The 21,966-nt window shown below is 53.7% G+C and overlaps 2 protein-coding genes across 2 annotated transcripts; one reads left to right on the forward strand and one right to left on the reverse strand.

Moving 5' to 3' along the window:
- Positions 1-1,925: 1,925 nt before the first annotated feature.
- TGME49_314515 (hypothetical protein) lies at positions 1,926-7,506 on the reverse strand (the record flags this gene model as incomplete). The annotated part of the gene is made up of 2 exons (XM_018782824.1): positions 1,926-2,493; positions 2,777-7,506. The coding sequence occupies 2 exons, from the start codon at positions 7,504-7,506 to the stop codon at positions 1,926-1,928; spliced, it is 5,298 nt and encodes a 1,765-aa protein (XP_018635369.1).
- Positions 7,507-10,747: 3,241 nt separating this feature from the next.
- TGME49_314530 (RPAP1 family, C-terminal protein) lies at positions 10,748-21,890 on the forward strand. Its single transcript, XM_018782825.1, has 3 exons — positions 10,748-11,840; positions 12,355-16,376; positions 16,811-21,890. The coding sequence occupies exons 1-3, from the start codon at positions 11,426-11,428 to the stop codon at positions 21,551-21,553; spliced, it is 9,180 nt and encodes a 3,059-aa protein (XP_018635368.1). The 5' UTR covers positions 10,748-11,425; the 3' UTR covers positions 21,554-21,890.
- The last annotated feature ends 76 nt before the right edge of the window (positions 21,891-21,966 follow it).

Genomic DNA, 21,966 nt, shown 5'->3' on the forward strand with positions numbered 1-21,966 from the left:
CACACAGGAGACAGTTGTGCTGCCATGTAAACAGCCACCACATGCATCCTTCATAGGAGGTGGGGGTAACATGTATGTTGATGATGAAGTCACTGAAAACTAGGCGAGTCCAAAGGCAAAGACGTGCTTTTCCACAGGCTTCATTTTGCATACCACCCCTCTTTCGATTGATGCTACTGTCCGTTTCTGGATGCACCTGAAGTCCTTGCGGGGAAGGAGACGTTATGGTAGAAGAAACAAGAGACTAGAGGGGTCGGGAATGCACGAATAAGCGTTGTTTTCCGTTCGCGAAGCTTCTTCTCTCATCAACGTTTCCGTCACTGCCGTCCGTATCTCAAATGTCTGCAGGTCGAGAAGGGGTCGGCAAATACAATCCAACCTAAATTGTTCTCCACCCGGACAAACTTTTTGCCAGGGTGTTTGCAAAGTGCCAATTCGTCAAAGTGCTCCTCACCCCACGGGTTCTGTGAAATCACAGCCCGTCGGGAATCAGTTTCAACCAGAGACAAATCCACCAATCGAAGTGCAAGTTGCAATTCTAAACCAGCATAGGGAGACCAGCCTTGCAATAGATTGGCGTTCATCTGTACAAATAGTATCCGACCATTTCTGTCGCTCTCTCCAGTAACCGCGGCGACCTTTCGTGGAGGTTGTTCCGTGTTCTTACGCAAAAGAAAATCTCGTAGGCATGGAATGTTTGGGGTCGGGATAGTTACCCCGTCACGGAAAACATCCAGGACGCCCCCCTTGGGGAAAAACTTCTGGGGTAGGACAACCATTTGTATGCTAAGACGCAACGCTCTCTATTTTACCCCAAGACCTAACAGAAATGTGTTACGACTCAAGGTTCTAAATGTTGCTACCTGGAGTGGAACGCGTTAGTGGTGTACAGAACAGATTCTTTGAGTTACTAACGCAGAATCTAACGGCACTTGGTTACAAGAGATCGCGTTGTTCAATCTCTTGGCTAGACAGAAAATGTAGCAGTTTCCCGACTTCAGCATTTGCCTTCGAGACTGCTCGGAGACTCGCGATGGGTATCGGAAATGTGAGCGTCCTCTCGGACACAGGAAGAAGCAAACATGCACTTTCATTGCTCGTTCTCAGCCTCCGTTTCCGAATACAGAGACCGGTGTACGTCTCGGGGTCTTTGCTTCTGCCATTTCCCTCAGCGGGTTCACAGGTTGTATGCCGTCTACCTGCCGCTGTCCAATTCTTCATGGTTTTTTAACTGGACTCTTCAGGTCCGCCTGTGGGCATTTACCAGGTGCCACATGGATGCGGAACAGAGGGTATCAACAGTGAATGTGAAAACAGCGTTTGTGGAAGGAACGCATGTATGCGAGTGTGGGGGAAAGGAAAAAGAGTGTACACACCCGAGCAGGAGCGCATCAATTCAGAGTAGATATCCGAGTGTCTACGGAGATGCAGACTGCGACTGGAAAAGTGTGGAAACGCGCGGCCAACTCTGGAAGATTCTATATCGTGTGCACGCCCTGTTCAAGGAGGATCAGTGAGGCGAAACTCCCATACAGATCGAAAATATGAAAATGTGGTGAGGCGATCTTTCACACCCCGCTCCTCTCTAGCTTCAAGTGTATTTGCGTCTGCCTGTTTGACTCAGACCGAGTTGGGGAAAGCTCTCGTCGGTCACAGCCTTCTCAAAAGCAATAAAAGGATTTCTGAAAAAGATCCTCGTATGTTGAATCACCGCACAAACTGAAAATGTTTCGGAGTACGCAGGCGAAAAAGCAAAAAAAAAATCTAGCTGCACGCTGAAAGCGTATCCAGCTTCCCAGTGACCCGTATGGAAAATTTCAACTACGTTAATCGTACCACTAGCACCAGTTTCCACACTGAGGTACCTTGGGTTGTTTCCTCAGAGGACATAAAAAGAAAGTCAGATTTAGCAAGCCAATGCTTTCTCAGTCGCTTTCACGGCTACTGCTTCCTACCAATGCCTCGATACCTGACCAGTGACACAAGGGAGGAAGCAGCAGTGACACTGGCAGAGGCGAAATATATGACACAACATCAGATGGGGAACTAATAGCAAACGCACTCATGTTTCTCAGTCGATCCGCGACCTCTTCTTCTTTTCGGTGAGCAGTGTCTTGTGGTTTGTCGCTTTCGCCGTCATCGATAGCAATAGTACCACTCGCATGTCTAATGTGCCCTAAGATCTCGAGAATCTCAGATTTGACGGACACCTCCACTGCCGACGACGAAAACTGGAATGCAGCATCTACGCCGAGGAAGATTGGTTCTCGTGGCAGCGAGGAGATGGCGAAAGACGACGATGGAAATAACGACGAGGAGAGACTGACGGTCAACAGCCGATGGCAAACGCGAAGCGCTGGGAGGGAAAATGACGAAAAAGGAGAGATGGGGATGCTGAGAGGGGCGACAGCCGATGCAGGAAGAAACGGAGCCAGTCGCAGAAGCGGACTGTGCCATAGAAGTCCGATGTGCCGCCACGCGAACAAGACAAGCCTGAGCAAAAAGTGGAGGCATCGCAAGAAACTCAAATGTCGAACCGCTGGAGAGAGGAAAGAGAGGAGCGAGATACCGACAGTGAGGACAGAATGCGTCTTTCTTGGGAGCACATTAGACCATCTCAGACGCAGGGCAGTTCCTCCTCTTTATTTGAGTTTGTAGTTGTCATGTCCCTGAACAAGAGATGTCGGATGAGACGACGCCAGTAACTTTGCATCGCTCCACCTGACACCAGGCACGAAACTTTTCGAAAACGTTGCGGAAAATGGACGAAACTCACCTGAGATCGTCGATTTCGCGCGGCTTCAAAAAACCCAGGATTCGACGGAGGGTAGAGAGGACCGTTTCCGCCAACAATATAGCTGACTGTTCTACACTGTTGAGAGAGAGGTTGGTGCGAAGTTCATCGGTCAGTTCCTTCCCAGCATACCATGAACTGGATGTGCAAGGGTGACTGTCTGGTGGCTTGACTCGTCTAGTGTGCGCAGGGGCTGGAGAAGAATGTGGAGACGAAGGAAGCAGAGAATGCGTTTCAGGTTTCGCACAAACAGAAGAAGCGAAATGCGTCGAGGGAGTACAGGGATCCACAGATAAGGGAAAAGCAGCCGAAGAAGCAGAGACTGTTTCCGACGACGTAGAGGACGGAGGAACCGCAGACAAAGGTGATCGAGAGGAATGTAGGAAAGGCACAGCGCCCCGATACGCTCCATGGAAGGTAAATCGTATGCACAGCACGCTCAGCAGGAGGGAACCAAGCTCTGCAGGGATGAACGCCGCTTTCTGCTTGTTACCCCGTTTCCCCTGAGGTGGTGAAAGTGAAGCAGACTGTAGAAAAGTCGAGGAGATTGAAGGCGAATGCGAGGAATACGAAGGCGAAGGGGGCGTGGTGCACCCAGACACAAGAGAACTTGTTGCCTCCAGAGCATAGTGCAATCTGGTGGGACCGGGACCCTCTGGGTGGCATGTCTTGTGTCCCTCTTGCTCAGGACCTTTTTCGCTTTTCCTATCGTCGCGGAGGCTGGCGTCAGCCTCTCTCCCTGGACGCGCGCCTCGGCCGCGTTGCCTTCTGTGCGATGGGTCGCCCGTTTCCTCCCCTTTCAGTCGCTGTGTAATGGTGTTTAAGAGCGCGACCAAAGCCCCGCTGCGGAGACTCTCTCGCTGGTTACCTTGCAAGATGTTCTGTTTTTCCTCTTCCGTCTCATATTTGCCCACCAGTTCAATCTGCCTGTCCGCGTCTCCGGACGTTTCTGCCTTTGTGTCTGTGTGTGCCCCGTCTGGTCTCGCTGGCATTGTTGCCGAGGCACACGTCTGCGTAGGAGAGACGACACTGTGAGAGGTCAAAGATCGGCAGTCGCCGAAACAGGACTGAGACGACTGAAGAGACGACGCCATGAAAATAAGGTGGAACAGAGCAGATGTAGACCAATGAGGATCCTGTGCCCACGCGCCCAGGAGGGACGCAAAGAGCGCTGGTGTCGTCGACAAACGCAGTTGCACGCGCCCACGAAGTAACGGAAGAAAACAGAAGGACGGCCACCGGTGACACGGGGATTCTGCCAGATATTTTGTGAAAGGAATCGCGGATGAGGGACGCGGGAGCGAGGAAGACGGAGACGCTGCAGGACGAAGAAATGAGAACGACGGGGCACATCTGCCGGAATAAGAGACCGAAGGAGAAATAACGTTTGACGGAGACGCATCGGATGTATCCGGTGTCGAGTGGAGGTCAGAACTGGATAGGAAGGCGCGCTTCTGCCGTCGATGTGGGCGAGCATTGCGGCTCAGCAAACTGGCCGCTTGTGCGAGTTTCTCTTTTACAGTCTCAAGCCACACAGCTGTTCGTTCTTCTAACCCCTCTGGCGTATTTCTTCGTGAATTTCCGCCCCCTCTCTCTTCGTCTGCCTCCCAAACGTTGGAGGAAACACGACCTTCCAACTCGAGCCGCTCTCCCGAGTCGGATAGAGACAGAGAAGGTTGAGTAGGTAGTTCAGAGGGGGAGGCAAGAGACGAGGATTGACAGTGAGAAAACGGCAGTACATAATCCATCGAAGACGCAAGCGAGGACCCGATACGCGACTGTACGGACGAGGTCGAAGTACAGCGTGGCGGCACGATGGACGACCCGTCACGGGGCCTGGCATGCGGCAGACTGTGATGAGATGGACATTCTTTGTCAGAAGCAGAGGCCGATGAGCAGTAAACGGAATCTAGAAGCACAGTTATAGAGACGACGAGGACTGCACACCCGTCGACGCAATCGGCCAGCGCCTCGCCATCCATGCGCAACGCTGGATGACGCGCGACTGAGGAAAGCAGATGACGCATAAGCGCCTCCATTTGAACAGCCACTTGGGTTCCCTCTTCCTTTCGCGCTACACCAGTGTCGCGAGTCTGAGATGGAGTGAGAAGCAGAAGGTGCCGCTCTTCGTCCGACGTCGCCAAAGAGGCAGCGACGCCTCCAGCCAGGTTCTCTGTAAACAAGCAGGCGCTGTCGTCGCGTTGGTGACGAAAGGGAGTCCCGGAAAGATCAGCGGAAGAAGCCAGTGGCGGTGAGGAAGAAGAGCACAGAGGGGGGACGATAGAGGGTCGTGACGCCGAGACGCAGAATGCTGAATGGGAAGAAGACAAGACAGAAGCAGAAGGAGAGGACGAGGCGGAAGAGGAAAGAGAAGAAGACAACGACGGAGAGCTGGAGGCGGGAGGGGGACGAGACGCGCCGTAAGGCAGAGACGAACGCGACGGCAGACTCTCCTGGGAGAGTGGAGATGAAAACGATGGGCATTCCTCGGGAGGTATCGAAATCCCAGAGGACCCTTGAAGAGGAGAGAGGGGCAAGTGCCCCATTTGATTTCTCTTGGAAACAACTTCACGTGCCTGCAACGCACACTGAGTGGCCAAAGCGAGGAAACACTTCGCAGCGACAGAAAAGGGCAATGTCTCGCCTGCGATCCGCCAAGACACTCCGAGAGCAGCAGGACAAATCAGAGGATCGGGAAACGAGATATGAGAGGACGCAGAGTTTCTCGTGGAACCCTCGGCGTCTTTAAGACTGCCGTTCACATTCGCAGGTTCGAACGCCGGGGATGAAACCGAACTAACACGGGTTCTGTCTTCATCATGTTTGCGCATATCTGTGCGGCGCTCTGCAGAACGTTCTTCCCCTTGTTCTGCTTCGCCTTCGGCAGACGTCGGTCCCTGCCGTTCTTTTCGGTTTGCGCGAACTGCGAGACATTCCGGGACATCTGGAGTTCGAGACGAACCAGCTGATGTAACAGCAGGGAAGGAAAAAGCCCCGTGAGCACCTTGAGTTGTGCTTTTTTGGAAGAGGGACGAGAGAAACAAAGACACCAGAGCGGGCCTTAGAGTGTAGTGAAAGCTAGAGAACGCCGACAGAATGAGGGTAGCGTGTTTCAGGGCATCAATCGGCGCCTTCGGAGAAGTGGGGTCGAAAGGGAGAAGAGGCAAACTAGTCGAGCAGAGCCGAGAAGCAATGAGAGAAAGGAACCAATCGACCGACACAGCAGGTCCCAGCTTGTGTCTCGGAGACGAAGACGCGGCTGGTTGACACGAGGAAGCAGAAGCGGGAGACGAGAGAAAGGAAGTCGACGACGAAGCTGACAAAGGAGAAGGCGATGCGGTGGGAGGAGAGGGTAAAACAGTTAGGATAGGTTCTCCTGGAGAGAACGCAACTCTATACGTCGGTTGGTGGCGCAGGCCGCGAGCCAAGCTCCAGGCAAAAAAGTCAGTACCTCTTCGTCCACTTTCCTTTGTTAGGAGTCGCGGCAGCTGTGTCATGAAGGCGACCGTTTGAGAGAGGTCGAGAAGCGAAAACTGGGGAAGCAGTGCAGGGAGCGGACGAAGCAGGCGAATCGCAGCTGCACTGTCGAGGCTGTGGGAAGGCGAGAACGAAAGCGAAAAAAGCAGAAAGGAGTAGTTGGCCGGGGAGAAAGACGACAAGGAGCTCGAAGGCAATGGATGCTGGACGAGCGAGGAGGGCTGGGGAGAATGAGTTGCAACGGGGGCTCTGCGTGTAGATGTCGAGGAAGCTGGAGAGGAAAACGCTTGAGCAGAGAAGGAAGACGAGTCGGGATCATGAAACGGATATGGTCTTCGCACGTGATGAATGCCCTTATCGATGAAAAGAAGGGCATGGTCTATCAGGAACTGCGCCGCCAGAGGGGATAAACACGCTGTTGGCGATGCCTGCGAGAAGCCGCGTAGCCGAAACAAGACAGAAGCATCCAGTGCCAGGTCCTGTTCTCTATCATCTTCCCGCGCATCAAACGCGCTGTGACGCGTGTCTTCCCCACCTTCTTCAAAGCGACTTCCAGCCTCCTCCTTGCGTATGTACGCGTCCACAAGAGGTGACTGACAAGAGGAGGAAGGAGCGACAGAAGAAGGAGACAACGGAGAAGATGAACGTACAGAACTCTCTTGACACAAGGATGAAGGCAGAGACGACGAAGGAAGCCCGGCACAGGTAGGCTGCGAACCAGGAGAGACATGTGGTACGCATGCAGCTCCCTCAGCAGCTTCCCCTAACGGTTTGCTTTCCTCGTATTTAGTCCCTTTGCCTTGCCGTACGTCTGCCGTCTGCCGCCCTCGAAGCAGCTGCGCCCGCTTCAGAGCATGCGACGGGGAGAACGGAGACGCTGGCGAAGAAGACGAAGAGAACGCAGAAGGGGAACAGCCAGCAAGTTCTGATCGACACAGGGCCTGCGCAACGTACACCAGGGCGTCGGGAGAGGGAAGGAGACACTGTTCCGTATCCCCAGTGCGAGAAGCCGCGTTCCCTGGAGAAGCTCTTGGCGAAGGCAAGGAAGGAGACTGTTGTGTCTGGTAAACCTGCAAGATCCTCTGGAGGCCTTTCCGTGTCCGACAGAGCTTCCGGATAACAGAAAAGGAGATGGAATCGGGCAGCGAGTCTCCTGCCCCCAGTCCACTTCCTCGAATTGGCGCCCCCGATTCTGCTGATGCAGCCCTCCTCAGCAGATGTCGGGAAGCCGCCATCTGCTCACACGCCGAGGAAAGAGACCTGGCTTCCGGGCACACTTCGTGTTTTTTCGGTGAGCTCCAAATCTAAATTCATCTTACAATTTTGATTCAATTTTGATTCAAGGAGGGCTGCAGGGAGAAGAAACCACAAAGAGCTGCAAACGTCATTCTAGTTTCCCATATCGCTCACAAGCATCCTAAACGACAGGCGGCGAGGAAAGAGACCAACAGGACGAGACGACGAGAAGGGGAAGCGGCTGTGAAGACGAAAAAGCGACTGTTGCGAGGCAGGACAAAGACACAAAGTAGAATGTAGAAGAACAGAGAGCAGATTCAAACACCGGAATATGCCGCAGTAAGGAGACTGGCGACGAGGTCGACGTGCCTTGAAACGCGCTGCATGCAGCTAGATCGAGACTCGCCTATCGCAAAAAAAAATTGGAGACAGCCGATCCCCAGAATTCAATAGGTTCGTCTTTCTGAAGGTTACTCTCTCTCTTACCTTTCAAATATATGTTTTTTGGCCTCTGGCGCTTTCTTGGTTCCATTTAGTGTCAACGCGCCGTCTCTTCTCCGCAAACAACAGCATGCTGGGGGGGGGACACTAGCTGGTCTCAACCAGAGGCGGGTACTGTGTTTCTGTGGCATCTCGTCCTTGAATTTCTTTTATTGAGTCGGTTCTTTGCATTTTTCGGTCCAGGCCAATCCAGTGGCATATTTCCCTCATTGACTGCAGGCTTGAAGGAGAGAAGGAGTGCCACTGCGAGCGGTCCAAGATGAGGTGCAAAAAGCGCAAGAAATGTTGACCCACGACTAGACAGTGCGCACAAGCCGGTTAATAAACGTCCACGTATCGTTATATATTTACAGGCAGGCACGATCACACACAAATATACACATTGAGGACCGGATACGTTTTCTAGTGCTATCATACTCCAGAAAACATAGGCAAATGCGCAGTGTCTGGGGCAGTGGCAGAACGCGAGATACCGTGCGCAGAAAAGCATCGACGCTGGTTTTGCGCGACCCAGTATCTGCTGGGAAACGTCATATAGCGTAAATAGAATAGAATTGGTACAGTTCTGACTTCATTGTGACCGCCGTAGCGTGTGGAGAAGTCCCTTTATCTCGTAGCCCCCTCTGAGCACTGTAGGGTGTTCTTCGCCGCTGCAGCGTGCATGGGTACATCTTGCTCGGAGTCACGATTTATCACTCCTTATCTGGGTGTCTGTACGTCTACAGCTTTATCATGCGCCAGTTTCTTGTGTCAAACGTCGTCTCCGTGTCGCGTTGCCTTTAAGTGGCACAGCCCGTGTGTTCCTGTCTCTATTCGTCATTTTCTCAACTCAGGTGTCTGCCTTTGTTCATGACGACTAAATACATGTGCTTCCTGGTCGTTTCTTATACTTCATCTATACTGAATATTCATATGTGTTTGTGTCGGCAGAGGTGTGTCGTGTTTCTCTGTCACTCATTAAAACATTTTCATCACCCGCCATCAAAGGGGATCTCGCTCAAAAGGCCCAGGAAAAACGAACGTTGAATGTGAATGGCGATTGCAGGGGCACACCTCTCTGTGGTAATGACCATTGACAGCATAGACGCTTATACTTAGGCATGCATGGCTTAATCTTTACGACAAACATATGACCACGGTCAAGGTCAACCAGGTCAATATGCCTCTGAGGTAGACCACTTCCAAAACACCAAACACACTCAATCAACCGCCCAGTCGCCTGTCGCTTTCGTTTTTCATGTCACAAATTGAGATGAGAGCCTGAATTGCTCAAGGATACATGCCAACACGATGTTGTCGCCTGGTGCGCCTTGAGAGCAGCACTAGTTTCTGGTGATAGTAACGAGAGCGAGATGTGTCCAAACCTGCGAAAACCTCGTGGAAGCGGTCAAACCCACGGGCATGGCGCAGCCTGCCGATTACCATTATGTATGTAACAAATAAGAATACGGGTTTAGTCGTCAAAGAAACGAACAGGCAGTACGGTTTCGCAGCGTTGCCTCTCCCCAGTTGTTCTCAACCGGAAAGCATGGAAAAAGACGATTCGCTGCGTCTCTGCACGTTCGTATCGAACAAAAAATTGAAGCCCTTGATGGGGACAAGACCCTTAGTGTGTAGATAAGTGCCTCTACGTCACCCCACAGCGAAAGTTCGGGGCTGCCATCGCGTTTTCGAGCATGCCACCGGTGTCAAACTCTGGCTCCAGAGAAACCTGACTTCCCTCATGTGGTGTACCAGATCATTCCTCCTAAGAATGCTACCCCAGTGTTTGTTTGTCTCTCGTGAACTGCACATTCTATTAACTTTAGTATGGATCAGTTGCTGCCACCGGAGTGACGGGGAAACCCTCAGCAAAAACCCAAAGAAAATATCGGACGAAAAGCATAAAGGTAGCCATGGCGTGTTCCTCTCGAAACTGAGGAAATCTAGCAGCTCGAGTTCTGAGCAGGAATATCGCCAGTATCCGATGTTTACCATTTCAGCATACTTCTATCACGCTGTGCAGGCCATCATATATGACACTCAACAAACCACATTTTGCGAACTAACTACTCAAATTTGCATACAGAACGTCCTGTTGCGGAGGAAGAAGGAAAGAACGAAAACCCTTCCCCAACTCCTTGCCCAGGTGAACGTGACTTTCTCAGTCAGAGGAAAATCTCGCGTGTGTGCTGTCATCTTCACCGGGTGCCCGAGAGCCACTCTCACCGCCCTAATATCTTAGTCCATGTTGAACTGCCCTTGGAGAATTTCGTAGAGTAGGACACTTTCAGAAGACTCAGGACAGCTACGCTTTTCCAGCTCCGTCAATGGAGACTCCGTGAGTGGCCTTTCACCCAGCCCTCTCTCACTGTTTTTAATTCCGCGGGTATTTAGACAGCTCCCTGACACCTAGCAGCCAAATGAGACTACGCGGCCTTCTCCCCGTGGCTACTACTCTACCACTTTTCTCGCGACCAAAAGGCGGCATTTTTCCTCCACGGAAGAGATTAAATGGTAGAGACAGCACGAGCAGAAAGGAGATATATTTGTGTTCGTGTCTGATTCACAGCCGTCTCCTCACTTCCGTTGAGACAGAGTCAGGATTCACACATTCACAACACTGGGATGCGCTGGACTCCATCGAGTCGAGTGTTTGCGCGAGAAAAGTCGGGGCAGCTCGGGGTCGTTGAAACGGCAAACACTGGCAACAAAACGGGCAAACGGTGCTTCGGAAGCTCAGACAAACTGGAATGCGTAGCGATAGGATGTGGCGCGTGCAAAATGTACTGACTTGGGGAGTGCTTCTTCTCAGACGCTGCCAGTACCTCGACAGCGTCCCCAAAGCCGTTCCAGAGACACCGAGTCATGTCGACACTCGATAGTCACCGACGAAAGAAATAAGAACAAGACTTCACTTTGTGGTAACCTTTCGTCGTCGTTCGTAGTGGATCTTCTTCGGGGAGTATATCACATAGGGGGTCGCTTGAGTTGCTCGAGTCTTCAGGCAAAATATGGAAATAAAGCTGGAGACGACACGCTGAGAACTTTGGGGCTCTGCCCTGCGCTTTTCTCGCGCGTTTGCCGAGTTTATCCCTCTTCAAGCGTGTAGCTGAATTAAACCGATGCTTTCAGTTGCTCGATGGGATTACCACTCGTTTGTTACCTTTTCGGGGCTCTTTCTTTCTGCAGTCACGAATCCGTGCAATGTCCTCGACTCAGCGATACCCACGTGAAGTCACGCCTGTTCGTTGGCTTTTTTGCTATCTGATTGCGCCAGAGCTTGTTTTGTGCATTTCAATCTAGAACGAATCGACGAGTTCTTCGCCTGTCAAATCACTGGACAAAAAACTGAGGAAGCTCTTTTCCTTTCGTCTCTCTCCTTGCACTCCCGTCCGTCGTTCTGATCACTGTGGCCGTAGCTTTTTGTTTACAGAGATGGCTGATCCCAGTGGAAAGCAAACGCATCTTGCTTCCGAGTGTCCTCCTGGTGATTCGTCTGTCGATCGGGGCTCGGACTTCGCTTGTTCGTCGTCTTCTGCTGTCTGTCCAGATGGCAAAACGCCTGGACGTCGACAGCCGAGCGTCTTTAAACTCAGTGCATCGACGACTCCTCTAGGCAGAGTGCCTCTGTTCCCTCCTGCAGAGGAACCATTGCGTTTCGCGTATTCTGGTGTTTCAGCAGCTCCTTTCCATGACTCCAGCCGAACGCTTGGCTCTCAGAGGGTGGACTCCTCGTTCGCATCAGAAAAACTTGCCACCCATTGTGGAGCCCCGGCTTCTTCGAGGTCTTTCTTCGCCTCGGAAAGAGGTGTGCGCTTCGTGGTGAATCCGTACGCGTCCGAGGAACAAGGTAGGGAAACACTAAGGACGTGTTACACCATGATAGAAATACCGTACGACGCGTTGCAAGCGTTGCTGTACTTTGAAGTTGAAACTAAGTTTTGACGGTGCAGCGAATCATTTTTTACATCATTCGCTATGAGTCTCAGCTACCAGCTCTAGCGCACTCGACGTGAGGGGGTGCCGCCGACAACTGGTGGGAGACAGCTAGAGTGACCACAGACTCGTCGCGTATACGGTGTGGGTCGTCTCGTTCTAAAAAGGGCAGAAGATCATGCGTAAGTTGTCGCAAATTGTCTCGGGTGTTCGAGGACATGTGGTGTGCCCCGCGGCTCTTCAGTGGATTTGCGGCACTGTAAAAAAGTATCTTTTCTCACTTCTTCCAGATATGTATGAAAGAGTGTTACCTCTCTGGGGTTTTCGGTGGTACGAGGTACGGTCTCTTTAAGTGGGGCTTTGACACTCTCTTGCGCGTTTTTTGTCACATTCTCCTGACATGATCTGCATGTTGTGCGTTGTCTCAGCAAGTCCAGAGAGACAAGGTCGGCATCTGTGCTCGTCCGGCGTCTTCCCAGGTGTCGGCGCAGAAGCTGAGAAGCGACAGGCAGATGCCGAGATTGCGCAGTTGGCCATTCGCGAGACCGAGGAGGGCGCGCCTTCTGCGTTCGTGCTGAGAAACGTCGTTGAAAGAAATGTATCGTCTGACAGCTTAGGAGACCCCTCGGCGGCAACACCTGCCCGCGCAGGTGCAGCTGTAACCGATTCTTTGTCAGCTTCATCAGGGGGTCCCCAAGGCGAGCTCCCATCTTCTCTCCCTTCGTATGCCGCCGTCGAGGCACCTTATGGGTTCCCGATGCCTGTCCATCGTTCTCTTTGTTCTGGGAGAAACGGATTCGAGGGTGACGATTCCTTGCGAAGGGCCGTAGGTGTCTCGCCGCCGCCTGTAGAGGCAAGAGACAAACGCACTTTGAGGATGCACGACGACTCAGGCTTTCTAGGAGGTCGCCAACTGAGCGAGAAGGCGCGTGAAGAAATCGAGGACCACAATCTCCAGCTTCTGAGCCGCATGCATCCCCATGAAATCCGCGAGGCGCAGGAAGAAATCTTGCAGCGTTTCGGAACGAAACGGTTTGAAGCGCTCCGGAGACGTGCGCTCAGGCGGGCGCAGGCGGCTCAGAGATACGAGAGAAGAGTGGCACTCGGCGGAGACTACAGTCGTGATGCAGGAAACCAGGGAGCAGCGAATGGAAGTGCTGCCAGCGGCGTAACGACTCTCTGTCCAGAAGGAGTCGTCCCCGTCAAGACCGCGACGGAGGACCCTCATGGTACTGCCAACCCCTCGACCGGGTCGCCTTCATCCGGCTTGTGTGTCTCCCCGTCTTCCGGTAGTTCTCCTGTATCGTCCCCGCCCCCGTCAGCATCGTCGTCAGCTTCATTCGCCCTTCCTGGCGGCGGGAAGTGCATTCTGGAATGGAGCGTAGACCCGCGTGTCTTGTCCGAGGAAGCTGGGGTGCCGCAGGGGTTGCAGAGCCCAGCAAGAGCCTTCCCGCATGCGCGAGTCGGAGACCTTCAAATGGACAAGAAGATTGACGACAGCTGGAAAACGAGAGATGCACGGCGTCCAACTCCGGAACCGGTTATGTCTGACTGCTCGCGGGGACAAGGAGATGTAAAGCCTAGAGGAGTGAAGAGTTCTGTGCGCTTTGACATCCAGGAGGCTGCGAAGCTTCAGTGGGCAAATCCGCTTGACGTTGAGGATGCCCGAGGGGGACCCGTGGAGGAAGCAGATGAAGAGGAATGGGATGCAGCAGAGGTGAAGGCGATTGTCACAGGCTCAGCGAGACCCGGCAAGACAGGCAAACGACGACGCATTCGCATCGAGAAGCTTCGATTTGACTTTGACGGGAAGCTCCGGAGCCAGATGTTTGTTTTTCAGGCACTCTGGGACGCCATCCGCTTGCTCCAGCAAGTCGACGGAAAGTCCCTCTCTTCTGAATCGTTTCCTCTTCGCAGTCTTCACGAACTGGTCCCTGAAGACCCTCTAGAGTTCCACAGGGGCCTCCACCACCACAGCGATGAAGCCGCCCTTCCCGGTTATACACTGGGTGAGCTGTTTCAACTGGCTCAGAGTGCAAGCCGCCCTCAAGCCGCGTTGGCTGTTCGTACACTCGGGGCCGTGCTCCGACAATCTCGGGTGCTTTTTTCTGTTTCGAGAAGAATCGACACCCTGTTGTGTGGACACGCAAGCGAGGTGTCATCTGTTCTATCGTCCCTGTATCTCGGAGGCACTGCTGAGCAAAAAGGAGAGACAGGTGACAGCTTCTCGCTTCTTCGGCCCTTCGATCTCTCCGATTCTACCGTCGTCTCAGCTTTTGGTCTAGGCTTTCGTAGGTGGAGACGGTTTGTCTTTCGAGATCTGTTCCTGTGCTGGAGACTTGCGTCGCTCCTTCAGCAGCAGACGCCTGCTACCCACAGAGCTGCCCTCGTCGCCCTAGATGCCGCACTTGCTGTCCCCACTCGCGACGAGGTGGTTGGGCTGGATGATGCCTGTAGGCTGGGGGACACTGCGGCAGGGATGGGAGAAGGAGACGAAGAAGGACAAGGGGACACAGAGGAAGGCGAGAGGGAACGGAATCATGATGGAGAGGGTCCGTTCTGGTGGCGGGGAGTTGCCTGGGGAGGCGGTTGGTCGTTTCCGTTTTTTCTTGAACCGAGTCGCAAAAACTCGACCTGCAGGGTAGCGGGAAAATCCAGCGACGGGGCGAAAAGCACAGATCACCCCACGCCTTTGTTGGTCCCTAGAGGCGCCACAGAAGCCTTTGCAATTGGCTGCCTCAATCACGGAGGAGGCCAAATGGTAGCGACGCGTTCTGGGCATCCGGCTGCGAGATGCGTGTCAGCAAACGAAGCAGCAAACGGTGGAACGGGGAAGGACCACAACGAAGCACAGGAAATTTCATTCTCCACTTTCTCACCCCCTCGAGGAGACGAAACCACGGACACGGAGAAGGCACGCCTCGAACGCGTGTGCTTGTATGGCTTAGGAGGCTTTGATCTTGTTGAAGAAGGAGACAGTGGCTTTCCTTTGTTGAGTTTCGCAGGTCCAGGCGGTGGAGAAGAAGAGAGAAGCGGGTGCGGAGGCGCGTGCACATTCTGGCAGGCGCTGTCGCTTCGCGTGCGTGCACAACAAAAGGCATTGGGCTGTGTAGAGGTCGAAGATACGAACGAGCAGCGACCCAGGCGGGTCAAGTTCTCGGCTGCAGAGGGAGCCTCTGCTGGGGAGGCGACGCCCGCCTCCGATGACGAGGAAGATGTCTCAATTGCGGAGCTGTTCTTTCGCCATCCCATCTCTTCCCTCCTCACCTACAGCCACCTTTTAGACCGTCTCTCTTTTTTCCTCAGTACCTACGAGGGCGACGAAGAAATCGAGCGCAGCTGCCTCCGTCTGCTACTCCCTTGTTCTCTCCTCGGCCCCTCGGCAGTCGACCAGATTGTCTTCCACCCCATTCTCTCGCAGCGCCTCCAGCACCTGGCGCAAAGTCTGGTTGTCGGCTCGAGTGCTCGCGGGGTTCGTATCCAGCGCCAGCGAGTCACTTTGTTTTCGAGTGCTAAAGACTGCGACATTACCGTTGGTAACGCCTCTCAACACGTGACAGCTGGCGACGTGTACAGGCAGCTGCTGTCTGCGAAAAAAGCAGAAGCTGCAGCTCTGGCGGAGCGCTGTGGCACGCCGCTATCTTCCGCAGAACGCAGGGTACTCCTTGACCTTCTTCGCTTGCTTCGGTGCTTCGCCAGGTGGGGCACGGTTCGGCCACACGACGGCGAGGACAACGCCGACGCAGAAAACACTTTATGGGGTGAAATGTCTTCCGCTTTCTGGGCGTTGATCAACCAGAGCATGATGGAGGGTGTTTCCGTTATCCCACGAATAGATGGAAAGGAACCGAAGTGCGACGAACGGGATGAACAACAAAGTGAATCAGCGGTCCGTAGCATCCACGATAACGCTTCACAAGCGACGATTTCATGTCCGGCTCCTTCCTCGGTGGCGTTTCCGACTGAGGTGCAGCAGCTGCTGGCGGCCGCCGAAGCGCTTCGGGTCATGCGGGTGGCTGTTTATCGGAATGGGCGACCTGACGAATTTGCCTCCTTCTACCCAGTTCTTGCCACGTACGTACACCAGTTTGCAACTTGCCTGCAACAACTATATGGAGAGTCCATTCTCCTCCGGCTTCTCTTAGACGCGACTCCGTCACCCCTCCCACTTCAAGGAAAAGACGACGGAATAGCGAGCGACGAATTGCTTCGGCCAGCTGCCGCCCCTCCCTTGGATAATTCGCTGACTTACTCCTTTTCCCATGGGTCTCATACGTCTGAGAGCAAACCTTCGCGGCAGCTGGCTGCCCTCGGCAGCCAAATGGAGGCGGTGTGGACCTTCCATGGAAGTGTCACGAGAGAAATCTTCTTGTGGGCAACCCTCAGTCTGGAGAAGCGGAGGCGTGTCAGATGGGACGAGCCGGAAGGGCCTGCCCGTACTGGTATGGAGGTGAGTTGGTTCCTTTCTTGGAAACAAAGCCATTGACGAGAAGATGTAGACAATAACCGAGGTGGATGGATCTTTTTTGTTGGTGTTGCAGACGCATTTGCATGTGATCGCCGACAGACGGGACGATACAACAGCTTGCGAGCGTTCCTCGCTTCTCGTGTTGTGCCTCTCGTGCCGTTTAACTTTTCTTTCTCCCTCCATTCCTTCATGCGGTCTACGGTCGAGAGTATCGTCTCCTTCATTGAGACGTGTACTTGCCTTCCTGGTCCTCGGTTTCTTCCTCATGTTTCTCTGCATCTCTGAGCCGGAACCCGATCTCATTCGCCTTCTTCATTGTCAATAGAAGCGCTTTTGTGTGTTCCCCTACTCTTTAGCCTTATCCCCATTGAGCTGTTATCACGCGTCTGTGCCCTTGTGGTTTCTCTGCACTTCAGGGCGCGTCGCTTCTCGGTCCCGTCCCCGTTCTTCTTCGCCTCTTTTGGCAGTTGAAGCCTCACACCTCCTCGGTCCCCTCTCTGGCTTCCTTCCGCGTTGTCCAGAGTGCTCTTCAGCTGGCTTCCACCAGTACGTCGCTGGTGATTCGGTCGCTACTGCCGCTGTCTCGAGAGAACGCGACCGTTGGTGCTCCCGCCGGAGCCCCTTTGCGCGGAGCTAACCAAGACCAGTCGAGGGCAAAAGCTTGCAAACATGGGGATTCCTCTGCGTTGCCGCCTTCCGTTTCCGCCGGGGCTACATACGGCTGTGTTGAAACCCTGACTGCAGCTAAATATTCCACGAAGAAGGACGACGTAGAATTACGACTATCGTCGAACGGCAGGAAGATGGAATGCGCCTCGGCCAGTGTGTCCACAGGGACGCAGGAGGAGCTGCCAGGCGACGCGCGACAAGATGCCGGGAGTTTCATCGGAGAGCGCAAATCGTCAGGGAGAAAGCAGGTAGGGAGAATGGCGTGGACGAGAGACGAAGAGCTTCTTTTCTTCCGGTGGCTACGGTCGTCACGTCCTGTGTTGGACGCGCTGCTGTGTGACACCCGTGAAGAGGAATGTGGCTCGGCATGTTCACCGAGAAAGGGAGTGGAAGACATTTGGAACTCATCTTGCCTTTCATCCGGCGTACCCTGTATTCAAATCATGAAACAGCTGGCCCTGAAGCTAGACGGGAATAAGAACGGAACGGATCTCGCGGCGAGTGTCGCCGCGTACGCCATTGAATCAGGGTGGTCGTCAGGAATTCGGTGCTGCTGCCACAGACAAGGGGCTGGGAAGAATGCGACACCAATGGGGACCCTGCAAACGGAGACAAGTTTAGGCAAGGAGCCAGCAGAAAGTACCGTGGTGGTGGGTCAGGGAGCGTCGGCGTGCTGGAGAGGTGTCATTCCTGCCACCAGTGAGAACTTTGCGTCACTTCCCTCAGAGAGGGAACTCGCATTTCTTGCTCGACTTCAATGTGGCGTGGGTGTGACACAAACATTGAGAAGCAGCGTCGACGACGAAACCGCAAAGAAAGCAGCGACAGAGAAGCGAACCTCGGTTTTCTCGTCACCGTGTTCGTGTCCCAAGAAAGCTCCGTCTCGGTCGGGGCTCTCCTACAACTTGTCCTGCATCGCCAACGAATGCAGTGAACATGGGTGTCCGTCGTTTGACCAAACCCGCAAGGAGCACCGGAAACCGAATCCAAGAAACGCTCTACCTCATGAGATTGAAGGCATTCTAACGGAGGCACGTTTCCTCATCACTGTCTCCGACTTTCTAACTATGGCCATCTACCTCGCACGCCAAGCTTCTACATCTGCGGTTGCGGTTGCGCGTTGTGCGCCGGCGGGACCGAACAATCCAAACGGTGACGTTATTGGTGAAGTCTTCTCCACAAAACTGCTTCTATCTCTTGGCATTTCTGCTGCATCGCTGTGTCGCAGTTTGAAAGTTTTTCTGCTCGCTCTCTTTCGGTGTTTGCGGTGGCCAGAACCTCTAATGGGACATCGGGGCATCCTGGATGCCTGCAGATCGTTTTCGACAGTTCGCAGTGATACAATTGGGACATCCGAGTGTCAGTGTCGTGTCACTGCTTCTGGGTCGTCCTCGGCTTCGTCTGCTGCATCACCTTCTTCGTCACCTGCGCCCCCACCTCTGCGCTCTCATGAAGCGAGTGCGTGCTCAGGACCACTGCTGCTCTTCGATGTCCTGGCGCGTCTAATGCTCACCCTTCTGGGACTGCGTCGCGTGTGCATCACCACAGCCTCTGCTCGCAAGAGAGGAGAGAAAAGACAAGATGATATCCGTGAGAGGAGCTACAGATATGCGCAGTGGGATGCATACGAAGAACAAGATTGTCTTTTGGCGGCGGTCAGCGCAGCGTCGACCTCTCACACGTTTCTCAAGTGTGTCGTCTCCCTATACTCGAATACGTCTCTCGCAATGAACACCTGGAAGAGACACGAGAAACCAAAGCCGTCTAAGCTCTCTCTTTCATGCGGTGTGGAAAGGCAGACCTCTACCAGAGCACGTCATGGCAAGGGAGAAAAACGAGAAGGAGGAGAAGACGAAGGAGAACAGCTTTTCAGGATGCACGGCCAGGATGACTGGAAGCAGGAGTGGTTAGATGCAGCAACGGAATGGTTCCTTCTTTGTTTTCCGCCTTCTGGCAGCACCTTACAACGCGTCGATGCTCAGAGAGAACAGGGACGTGTTGCCTCAAACACGGAAACTCCCCGTCACAGGGATATCACGTTCACGGCCGTTTATCGCTCTCTCTCAGCTGTCGTTGCAGAAGTAGAAGGAAGGCGTCGAGAGGACGAAGAAGTGGATGGGGAAGCATACGAAAGTACAGAGGCGACGCCATGCCAGGAACGCCTTTTCCCGGTACCACTTTGTCTCCTTGAGTCCCTCGATGACATCTGCTCCAGCGTATTTGCGGAGCCTGGAGAGGATGAGGAAGCGGCGAACACGGAAGGAGGCGAGAGAAGTGGGGATATGCCACAACGGGAAGGAGCCACTGAAAATGACTCTCAACGCAGGCACCTTGCCTCGGCTCTGCCGTGTCTCCCTCCGTTTGTGTCGCCTCTGGATGCGTTAGTGGGGGGCTGCTTGTGGGGCTCGTTAGGTCTATATTCGTCTTCCTTGCGTTGTTCTGGAGCCTCTGAATCTCACGCGACAGACACCAAGGGACTAAGACCAGACGGGACAGACGAAGGGAATCGAACTTACGATAATGCCTTTCCACTCGTCTTCATCCTCAGAACCGCGCCGTTTCTTGTCGAGAGTCTGGGACAATATTTCCCTCCTTCTCTTATTTTCTCAAGCCTTCTCCTTTTCTACACAGAACCGAGTGTTGCGAGAGGAGTTGACGGTCTCAGCCACAGCGTGTCTTCTGCATCTTACCGCCGGCCCAACGACAGGGGAGAACACGAAGCAGCGAACCAGGAGCAAGATGTGTCTCTGGTACGCCCTTCTGCCTCGTCGTCTGTCTCATCTTCCACTTCTTCCTCCCCTGTCTCGGCTTCTGCCAGTGCCGGCAGCTGCGCTTCGCTTGCGCCAGCAGGACCGGGAAGGTTGACACTGAAGCACTTGGATGATCTCTGGTGGTTGCTTGATGCGTGGCTTCTGCAACCTCTTGGGAGGGCCTCAATGCGAGGGCACTTGAGTGAACCTTATCCGCTTCATGCTGCTCCAGCATTGATCCCAAGACAGGAGCAAGGGAAGGCCAGGGAGGCGACAGACAGCACGGAGCAGAAGGTCGGTGGAGCAGGTGGCACGGAGTCCGATTCGTCAAAGTCCCCGCAAACGCTAGGCTGTCCTAAGGTGCAGATAGAAGCTCAGCCATCTCTCTCGTTCAGTGACGCGTTCATGGCAATATGGAAGGCGGTCACCACAGCGAGGCCAGAAGAGGTGGAGGCATGCATAGACAACGTGGTCATGTTTGCACTAAGGACGGAGAAGTCTGTGGAGAACAGCAGTCTCGAAAAAGATTTTGCGAGGTGTAGAGAAGGGCACGATGGACAGGAAGGACGGCATTCACACGACGATGCACTGTGCAAGCAATCAAATTGTCGTTATCCTGCTGTCTATTCGAATGACTCTGGCGACCCGCGTCGCGAGTCTCTCTCTTCAACTCCGAGTGTGTTTCCTCTGTGTTGTGCAAAAGCTCACGATGTATTGCTCACGCGGGTTTCCCGGCTTGTCCTGAGATCCCAAACCAGCGAAGAGACTTCTGATCCTGTTCTCTTCCTTCTTCTGTGGCTTTTGTCCTTCTCCCCTGCGTTCCCTGTTGAGTGTCGGCGCTTGGCGCTCTCTGAAAGCGCCACCCTCACTCTCGCAGATCGCACGTTTTTTCTATCTCTCTTCGGAGCAGAAGCGAGAGTTGGCGACGGACCGAAAATCAGAAACCTGGACGATGCTTGTGAGACGAGAAAGATGACAAACGAACGAGTAAATGTACAGAACAAGAAGGGAACTCAGGGACATTATGGTGAGAAACCGGAAAGCAGAGAACAGCAAGAAGCGGGGGCAAACGTAGGACGGCACAAAAGCAAGCTTTGGAGAGGCCACCCCACGTGGGGGGTCGTGACGCCTCACGGACGCGGGCTCTGGGGCCTTAGTGAGGCCAGTTGGTGGTTGATGCGCCCAGGCGGATTCCCTCCAGAAACCAGGGAGGAACTTCTGACCTGTTATCGGTCCTTCCTACGGGCGCGGCTCTCCAACGGTTTCGTTTTCTCGTTCGACAATACTCCACTGCTTTCAAACATGCCACGTGTCAACGCGAACGAGGACGCAGTAGGCGGTGGCCAGCTTCAACGGCAAGGACTCCTGACAATCCAAGCGTTAGCAGTTCTGGTCCAAGATGAGATGGGGACTCTTCGTAGAGATCCGCCGTGTGTGGCACTTGACAAGGCAAGACCGTGGAGACCAGGAGTCGTGGCGACTCATCACGAAACATCAGAGAGCTGCCGACGAGGGATGGGTTTGACAGCACGCCTAACAACCCGCGACAGCATCTTGCGTGTGGTCAAGCGGATCATGAACGTGTTGGGGGCGAGTTCAAGTTCTGGCATTCCCGAATGCACCCAGGCAATTAACATTGATTCGCTTGTGCGTCAGTTGAGCGAGGCTGTTCAGGGTCTTTTCGGTCTCGAACGCATATGCAGAGAATATGGTGTTGCTCCGGTGGATCCGTCTTGTTAGGCAGCACTGTCATCCTCACACCTGGGAAACGCCTCCACACTAGAGACATAGAGCGTTTCCTCTAACACGGGTTTCTTTTTCCTGGTTGTTTCGGTTGCTGTTTTTATCTTTGTGCTCTACACAGACTCGTCCGTTTCAATTGATAAGCGGTGGTGTTCACATGGGCCATTCGAGTGACTGTCGAGTAGTCTCAACGTAGCACTGGGCCAAGTTAAAGGACACACTAGAGCAACTGTCTTCCCTCTTCCTTCAAGGGGTCTGAGCGTGGCTGTCCGGCACACCGGAGTGTCATACTCCCTGCATAGCACTAGTCCAGCAGTACGGTTGATGACAGGGGCTAACTATCCAAATAAGATATCAGTCGCTCAGCATAATCGGCAGCATCATTTGCCTTTCCTCCAGAATGCAGCAGT

Source organism: Toxoplasma gondii, chromosome XI (assembly GCF_000006565.2).
Source record: "Toxoplasma gondii ME49 chromosome XI, whole genome shotgun sequence".
Taxonomy (NCBI): domain Eukaryota; phylum Apicomplexa; class Conoidasida; order Eucoccidiorida; family Sarcocystidae; genus Toxoplasma; species Toxoplasma gondii.

What these genes read in the sequence shown, in the direction of transcription:
- TGME49_314530 (XM_018782825.1), top strand. Translation starts at nt 11,426, where the DNA reads ATGGCTGATCCCAGTGGAAAGCAAACGCATCTTGCTTCCGAGTGTCCT. An exon ending in GTACGCGTCCGAGGAACAAG is followed by an intron (nt 11,841 to 12,354) that starts GTAGGGAAACAC and finishes GCGTTGTCTCAG; the next exon opens with CAAGTCCAGAGAGACAAGGT. An exon ending in CTGCCCGTACTGGTATGGAG is followed by an intron (nt 16,377 to 16,810) that starts GTGAGTTGGTTC and finishes TCTGCACTTCAG; the next exon opens with GGCGCGTCGCTTCTCGGTCC.